The sequence below is a fragment of the Capsicum annuum genome, chromosome 12 (assembly GCF_002878395.1).
Source record: "Capsicum annuum cultivar UCD-10X-F1 chromosome 12, UCD10Xv1.1, whole genome shotgun sequence".
NCBI lineage: Eukaryota > Viridiplantae > Streptophyta > Magnoliopsida > Solanales > Solanaceae > Capsicum > Capsicum annuum.
The window spans coordinates 217,515,061-217,523,794 of record NC_061122.1 but is presented as its reverse complement, the minus strand read 5'-3'; the positions used below and the strand labels follow the sequence as shown (position 1 = coordinate 217,523,794).

At 33.4% G+C, this 8,734-nt stretch overlaps 1 protein-coding gene across 7 annotated transcripts; it reads left to right on the top strand.

Moving 5' to 3' along the window:
* Positions 1-1,461: 1,461 nt before the first annotated feature.
* LOC107849868 (serine/threonine-protein kinase SRK2H-like) lies at positions 1,462-7,579 on the top strand. 7 transcript variants are annotated; one of them, XM_047401139.1, is made up of 8 exons: positions 1,462-2,150; positions 3,073-3,252; positions 3,355-3,410; positions 3,489-3,935; positions 4,739-5,209; positions 5,621-5,722; positions 6,462-6,554; positions 7,036-7,579. In XM_047401139.1, the coding sequence occupies exons 5-8, from the start codon at positions 5,090-5,092 to the stop codon at positions 7,057-7,059; spliced, it is 339 nt and encodes a 112-aa protein (XP_047257095.1). In that variant the 5' UTR covers positions 1,462-2,150; positions 3,073-3,252; positions 3,355-3,410; positions 3,489-3,935; positions 4,739-5,089; the 3' UTR covers positions 7,060-7,579. The 7 variants fall into 7 exon arrangements, 6 of the variants coding, with proteins under 6 accessions (XP_047257095.1, XP_047257096.1, XP_047257100.1 ...); XR_007048419.1 differs by having other exon boundaries at positions 3,355-3,935; positions 4,739-5,003; XM_047401140.1 differs by lacking the exon at positions 3,355-3,410 and having other exon boundaries at positions 3,534-3,935.
* Positions 7,580-8,734: the final 1,155 nt, after the last annotated feature.

Below are 8,734 nucleotides of genomic sequence, written 5' to 3'. Positions count from 1 at the left end.
TTCATTGACAAGCAGTGAAGCGTCTACTTCGCTATATTCGTGCAACAACTAACATTGGTTTGTGTATCTCCAAGAATTCTACCTTGTAGCTTCAATGTTTTTCAGATAGTGATTGGGCTGGCTGCCCTAATGACCGGCGTTCCACTAGTGGATATCTAGTGTATCTTGGCAACAATTTAATTTTTTGATCGTCAAAGAAACAACCTACTATTGTCCGTTCCTCAACGCAGAGTGAATATAAATCACTGGCCAATGCCACAGCTGAAATCATGTGGGTAAGCTCTCTTCTTCGAGAATTTGGCTTCCCATCCGTCATCCCTACTATCATGTGAGTGTCAATCCTATTTTTCATGCTCGCACCAAACATATTGAATTAGACTATCACTTTGTGCGGGAGCAAATCAAGTTAGGTAGGCTTTCAATTTGCTTCATTTCCGGTGCTGATCAAATCCCAGATATTATGACGAAACCGCTTGGACAACAACTTTTCTCTATTCATTTCAACAAGCTTCGTCTATGTTCCACACCAGCATCAGCTTGAGGGGGACTGTTAAAGTAGAATTATTTCATTACTAGGACTCTTTGTAATTATCTTTTACATTTGTAATTAGCGTATGACTCTTGGTAGTTATTCCCTGTATCTATCCTTTTTACTTTGTACAACTATATAAGCTTATATTCATGAATACATAAAAATAAGGAAGAATATCTTGACATCTTAATCTCCTTATTATTCTTGTTATTTCACATCACGAACATGCTCAAACACGTCTTCATTGATTGTTGTTTTGAGCGCAAACATTGCTTTGCCTACTTTGATCTTCCATTTCCACAACGTTCCATCTTCATCCTCTGCCTCTGGTTGTGTAACTTCGCTTCCATTGACAACTTCTCAGAGATCTTGGCCTTATATATAAGACATTACACATGTTTCCTATGTAATATAATTATGGATAAGTTATTGAGGTTTTCTACTACACTTAACTACTTGAAGATCGTCCATTGTGCTGGCTCTGATATCAAATGTGGAACTAAACAGAATAGGAAGCTTAGTAATGAAAAGAAAAATAATAAGGAAGAAAGGAAGAGAAGACAATGTGCAGATTTTATTTTTTTTAAAAGGCGGCTCAACACTCGATACGTTAAGTGGCTTTATATAGGGCTTACATAATTTATGGAATCATTATCCCACTAAACCACTTCTCCTAAACTCTACGAAAACAAATATGCAACACTACAAACTAGAAAAATATCAGCAACTAGTAAAGTAAGTTTAAAAGCTAGAAAATAGCTACTGCTAGACTTAGTCAAACTAAGAAATTAGGTTGGTGTTATACGGCTTTAACACAATTGGCCACCATTCATCACATATGGATACGCCACTTACTTCTAGAATACATACTTAGTCTGGCCTAATCAAGTTTTAGATTGTTGCCGTATCGAATAATATTTCTATCGGCTGTTGACACCTTTTTACAAGCTGTATATTTCCTCAAGACTCTTCAGCTTGTCTTGAGGTATTGATTACTTCAAGTTGAATTTCTGATATACTTTAAGTTTTTACCGTATCAGAAAGCCTATGATCTCAAAAATTTGTACTTTGTCTAATATCTTGTAAGCATTGTTTGTCTTTAAAGTTGCATCGAGGAACTATATTCATTAGAGGCGATAAATATGCGGATTGAGATAAATTTGAGTGAATTCAAATAAGTAAATTCAATTATTGAATCAGGATCAAATCCATTCAAAGTTGACTAAATGAAAGGGAAAGATACAGGGCTAAAATGTGGAGAATAAAGTTCCACAAAAGATGGACAATATTCTTTCTTTGAGGAACCCAATACTTGTAGTACAGGTGGGTACTTTTTCTTTTTTCCCTTTTATATTCTAGTTTTGGATAAGTTTTATCTGACGTTAAAAATGTTTTTGACATGATACGAAAAAGAGTGGCTACTTGCCTACTTTATGGGAGATAAAAGTGATGTGTGAAGCCATTTTGGAAGTTCTCAAGCATGTTGAATCTTGTATTTATCTATATTCCTATATATTGGAACAAAATTACTCAAATTTAACTAGATTTTCGATTTCTTTATTGAAGAAAACTTCTTGGGAGAAGCTTTTCACAAGTTGGATCGTAGATAATTTTAAAGGTAACTTTGAATTATGTAGCTCGTTGATGCAGTAAATCTAAGTGTTTTAAGTTTCGGAGGAAAAGAAAAGGCCATGGATAAGTTTGAGTTACCAAACACTTTCGAGTACAATTTTAAACTGAAATTTCTCATTTAAAATCTCTCTATGTTGCTTTAGTAAATTATAAAAGTAGTTTACTTTAAGATTGAAGCTAAATTAACCAAGAAGACGGATATTATTCTAATACATGAAGCTTGAGTGAAATGTGGACTTGAATTTTTCCTAATCCAATCAAATTTTGATCATTTAGACATTTAGTATAACCATTTAAATGGTAAATTAGTCAATTAAAGTCATAATTTTGTGCTTAGAAAAAGTAATTGAATGTATAATAATGGCTTTTGCACTGCGTTGGAGTAATTTGTACGACATCAAATGGAAGAGAATCATTTTTTAACCGAAAAAAAAAAAGAATCATTTTTCACTCATATGCTAAATCTCTATCTCTCTCTCTCTCTCTATATATATATAAAAGGATCATTGGAGGCTGCTGATGTAGCATGCCTCAATGATCAGTAAAGGTAATTATTTTTTTTCTGATTTTTTTTAGTTATTTTTATAATTTTTATTAATTTATCATCTATTTTTCTAATTAATTAACCTATTAATTATCCTTTGTCATTATGAGGCACCATTAACCCACAAAAACCCTCTGTATTCTTCCTTTTCCCCTCCCCACGACTTTTCTTGATTACACTTTTTTGGCGTGCCCCTTCTGCTATGTCCATGATTTCTTTCTCCATTCATAAAAAATCAAATACTCTGGGGTTTCTGCTCGTCCTTCTGCAAGGTAGAAATAGCACAATCAGGTAGTTATTTTTTAAAGAGCTTCGAGCCTAAAGGAGGATTTTTGAGGATTTTTTTGTCTTAATTGATTTTCAGGGAAAACTACGAAATGGACCTGAGATAGCAGTGAAGGGGCCAAAGTTTTCTACCATGTACACGAGAGTACAACTTATTAAAAGCTCTAATATTAATAGCAGTCCGATAGAGGAAGAGATGTTTACGAACCGGATGAACATTAAGAATTTGTTGGAGTCCGATTGGAGTGATGACATACAGGTTATCTTTTGCTTCTTAGATTTTGATTAATAGCATTCCGATAGAAGAAGAGATGTTTACGAAGACCTGAAAAATAACTAATGATAAATCTCCTCTGTATAGCTCTACAAAAAAGATATTTAAATTTGATCGTGTCTACACATCGAGAGATGATCAAGGTATGTTTCATTATACAAGATTGAAAAAACAAATAGAAAAGTTGTTCTCCCTCTAATAGTTTCATCGTCTTTTAATAGGTGTTGTCTATGCCGATGCTTGACCAATAATTATTTCAATTTCAGACGGTTACAATGTATGTAACTTTGCTTATGGACAAATGGGAATAGGCAAAATAGTCAGCATGAAGGGTACAAAAGGGTTCCTTTTATGGGCAACGGGGACTATTATGTCGTTTAAGCTAAATGATGAATCCCGGCCTTTCAATTTATAGCTGAAGATACCTATCAGTTTCTTGTCAAGTGGTTTGAAAGGTTTCCTTAGTACAAGCATAGAGAATTTTATATTACCGGAGAAAGTTATGCAAGTATTTTTGTAACATATTAATTACTAATATCTATCTTTGTTATATAATAAGATACTAATTTTATTTTTCTTCCGCGTGTTAAGGACATTATGTTCCACAACTATCTCAACTTGTCCACCAGAGGAACAAGGGAATCAAGACCCCGATTATTAATTTCAAGGTTTTTTTTTATAGTAGTAGCTGATGGTTTTTTGAGTGTTTAATGCAATATTAAGTTATGATTTGTTTTTATCAAGGTCATTTTCTCTAGCTGTTCTTTTTAGGTTGGAAATGTTATTTACCGATGATTACTATGACTATGTTGGCACGTTTGAGTACCGGTGGACTCATGGCTTGATTTTAGACTCTACATACAAGCTTCCCAACAAAACTTATGACTCAAGATCTTCTAAACATCCTTTTGTTGATTGCACTAAAGCTCTTTTTCTTCCAAACCATTAGCAGAGAAATATTGACCCATATAACATATTACTCATCCTTGGGCCAGTGAAAAGCTCTTCACCGTAACCTAAGGGGTTATTATGTGAGTCTTTTCTTCTTATGCTCTCTTCTCACTCCAGTTATAGATAATGTAAGTAATTATAGAATGTTCAACGATGGCTGCTAGAGTAATAAGACAAACTACTTGATTGTACTCTTTCAAAACTTTTGTTTGCTAAAACAACCAAAAAAAAGTTATTGCATGCTTAAAAAGAATCACAAAGACAGATAAGTTGCTGCAGTGTGAATGATTTGAAATTCTAGATAATATGTTGAAAGTTTGCATACTTTGAATCGATATCTCAATCTAAAGTAGAACCCTCTTTCTGGTTGTCAGAAGAGTGCCTCTTCAATATAGTTTTCGGAGGGAGCGGATTTGGAGTATCATCAATGTTTGAGAACTTGCATCTTTAAGATTGAGAAAAAACAAATAAAAAGTAGAAGAGTTGTTCACCCTATAATAGTTTCGTCGTCTTTTAACAGGTGTTGACTATGCCGATGCTTGATCGATGGTTATTTCAGTTTTAGATAGTTACAATGTATGTATCTTTGGTTATGGATAAAGGCAAAACAGTCACCATGAAGGGTACAACGGGAACGGGGGAGTCAATTATAGGACTCTCGAAGCATTATTTATAATCGCGAAGGAGACGAGTGAAACTTTCACTTATGACATATCTGTAATTGTGCTTGAAGTCTACAATGAGAAGATCAGGGACATATTAGCTCCACTGACAACATCAAAAAGGTAAAGTTCTTCTCTTACATTGGAGCTTGTAGCTTTTCAAGTTTGGTGGATTTTGTTATATATAGGAGTTTTTGAAGGATAAGAAGATGAAAAGATACGAGCTTGTGAAGGATATAGGGTCTGAGAATTTTGGTGTTGCCAGGCTCATGAGGCACAAGGAGACAAAAGTGCTTGTGGCTATGAAAAACATTGAGAGAGAACACAAGGTTTACATAATTGTTGTCTTTTGTCACTAATATGACATCTTCTAATTGTTTTAAATGTCTAATGCTCATTGTTTTGTATTGTTTATTGTGCTTTTCCCTAATTATTGGTTAAACATTCTTTAATTAACTAGGTTCCCTGGTCTTTTTTTCATATGCACTATTATATAAGGCTTCCATAGATTTGAGATATGCCACTTTTATTGAGATTGATAAGAATGTAGCAAGGGAGATCATTAATCATAAATCACTTCGACATTCGAACATAATTTGTTTCCAGGAGGCAAGTTTGTTCATATAATTCACTATTTTGCAATGTCCTTTTGTTTTCATGTTGCTTTCTTTTGAAAATGGAAAGGATAAGTTAAGGAATAACTGGCCTAATCTGTTGTTCATTTTTTTTGTGAGATATAGGTGGTATCGACTCCAACTTATCTTGCTATTGTCATGGAATATGCAGCTGGTGGAGAACTGTTTGAGCGCATCTACAATGCAAGAAAGTTCAGTGAATACGAGGTATAGTTAAAATTTCTAACTGTGTCAATAATCAGTCTCACATAAGCTTCTGGTGTAAAAAGGATTATGAAGGATAACAAATTGTGATGAACGAAATATGTAGTTTTATAAGGCCACACTTATGGATCTTAGGAGCCTTGATTTCCTTTCTTTAATGCCTCTCTCATTTGGCTCTTGCGACTATTATTTCAGGCTAGATACTTTTTTTCAGCAGCTTATTACAGGAGTCCACTACCGTCACAACCTGGTGACCAACTTATAAGAATTTACAGATAATTTTTCTCTTAACTGTGAACATAAAAAATGCCATCTTTTAATTTAAGGGAGTTAGTCCTCATCCCTCATCAAACTTGGAGTAACTGGTAAAGTTGCTGCCATGTGACCAGGAGGTCACAGGTTCAAGCTTTTGAAACAGCCTCTAGCAGAAATGCAAGGTAAGACTGCGTACAATACACCCTTGTAGTGGAGCCCTTCTCCGAACACCGCACATAGCAGTAGCTTTAGTGCACCGAGATGCCCTTTGTCCTCATCCCTCATCAAACTTTCATTGCCTTTGAAGCAAATATGTCATAGACATCTGAAACTGGAGAATACCCTTCTTGATGGAAGTGCAACTCCATGCTTGAAGATATGTGATTTTGGATACTCAAAGGTTGATGTGTTTTGCTGTTTTGTAGATAGACTTATATTATGCCCATAGGAATTTCAATATGCTCATAGTTTTCTACTGCAATTGCAGTTGTCCCTATTGCATTCAAGGCCAAAATCAACTGCTGGGATTCCAGCTCAAATTACTCCAGAAGTCCTTTCCAGAAGGGAATATGATGGCAAGGTATTGTTGTGATTAATTATGTGATTTTTTACATTTGGTGGAGAGGCATTATGCAATTGATATTTCTCTAACATTCATCTGTGTGGAGATAAATTTGCTACTATACGTGTCATTTATGGTATATAATAATAGTGTTTCCTCTTATGGGTAGTTAGGAAATCACTATTACTGGTCGCTATGTACTTGCATAACTGGTCGCTCTATGATTTGTTGAATTTAGAGGTGATGCTTCCATCGTTGCAGAAATTACATCTTTCTTTATTTGTTCTTCTTAATAATTAACTCTTTTACACTTAATAGTGTATGTTGTCTATCACTGAATATGAATAGCCCCATTGTATCCTTCGACAAAATTTTATTATCTGATTTGCTTAAAATTTTCAAATCAACTTTTGAATTTTTCATGTGTAGTTCAAGTTTGGATTTGTATTTGTCCTTTTTAATAACTTATGTCTTTATATTGCTTAATAAATTTTTGCAGCAGACGAAGAAAGAGAAAATATAGAGACATTTCATATGAGCTCTATAGGATGAATCAGACATAGCAAGCGACCGTAAATATAAGTTTTCTTTTTGTCCAATTTTGAATGTTGATTTAATTTTGCCTGATGTTATCATTCTTTTCTTCATCAGATTTTTTAGTCGGCATCTTGAAATTACTTCTCTTTTTAATGATTCAAGCTAATTTATTTGAAGAATTAGATATTTTTCTTGAAAGCAAGATTGAACCTTTCAGTTACTAATCAATTATATAACTTAACCAACTTATGGGTTGAGAGATGGATGTTGTCTATCTTAAGTCATATTTTTACATTGATGGTGTTTATATTTCTTTATTACTATACATATTTTGTTGTTCTAAATTCAACTTAAGAGTTTAGTGTTCAAAATTTTAATTCAACGAGACTTTGCCGATAGTTTGGAACATTGTTCGTTCTGAGCTTTGAAGTTAAAAAAATGTAAACTATATAGTATTCAAAATTTTAATCCAACGAAACTTTGCCGATAGTTTGGAACATTGTTCGTTTGAGCTTTGAAGTTAAAAAAATGTAAAATATGTAACTAACATTCAAATTTATACTTACCGTTAAATAGGTGTGCAATGACGTTGAATTTTATTTAAGGCTTTTACCGCTATTTTGTGTGAATAGGTTATTAATATGTTGTAATTGTTCATTCGAGAAACATGAATGTGTTTAATTATGAAAGATAAAATACATTTTACAAAAATCAAGATATGAATTCAATAATATTTCGGTATTTTAGCCGCACGAAGTGCGGGGATAGTCACTAGTTAATTGATAAGACAGAATCCTACAATAGTGAAAGGCACTTGATCAATCTATCAAAACATATATTTATTACAATAATACGGTACAAAAAAACATACCAGGATATATTATGGAACCATATATAACAACATTCAAAACAAGTTGTTTAAAGAGAAATTACACAGGGTCCTGTTACATATTAAATTTATTTTTAAAGTTTAATTTGATCATATTTTATAATCAAATTAAATTCCTTATAGAGGGGTATCGGGGTCTCGAGTATTCGAGCAAGAGAACCTTTTGGTAGGAGTAGTTTACCTCCTTACTGGTTCTACACACAGCCCGAATTTGGACTAATCAACCAAGTAGATTTCATACATGATGTCTAAGAAAACTAAAAGTAAGAGAAAAGAAAAGTTACATATATAGACAAATTTACACCTAATTATGCAAGAGTAAAACCCCATTTGATAGCAAATTCAACAAGCACATCCATCTCATCATTGACTATAAGACCATCTTTGTTTTTATCAGCATGACATATTGCTTGATAAGCTCTCAAACCACAAAACCATATACCTAAATCTTTGAAGGCAACCTTCAATTCTTGTCTATCTAACTTTCCATCGCCTGTTTTATCGTACTTTTTCATAAGACATTTTAGCTCCTCCTCGGATAATGGTTTTTCGAGGTTTTTGGTCTCGAATGTATGCATGTTTGATACTGTGATTGTTAATGTAACGTTTGTTTTGAGATAGTTTTTTTGCGATATAGTTTTCAGGAACCATATCAAAGGGGGTTTTATAGGGACTATAAAGGGGTGAAAAATGGACTATGTTGTTTTCAGGAATTGGATTCTTTGATCTAAAATAAAGTAAAGGGATTTCTTTATCCATAGGTAATAGAATC

Coding starts and splice junctions, on each gene's coding strand:
- LOC107849868 (XM_047401142.1), top strand. CDS start 5,090: ATGAAAAGATACGAGCTTGTGAAGGATATAGGGTCTGAGAATTTTGGT. Junction 5,210..5,620: donor ACATTGAGAGAGAACACAAG/GTTTACATAATT, acceptor TGTGAGATATAG/GTGGTATCGACTCCAACTTA. Junction 5,723..6,461: donor GAAAGTTCAGTGAATACGAG/GTATAGTTAAAA, acceptor CTGCAATTGCAG/TTGTCCCTATTGCATTCAAG.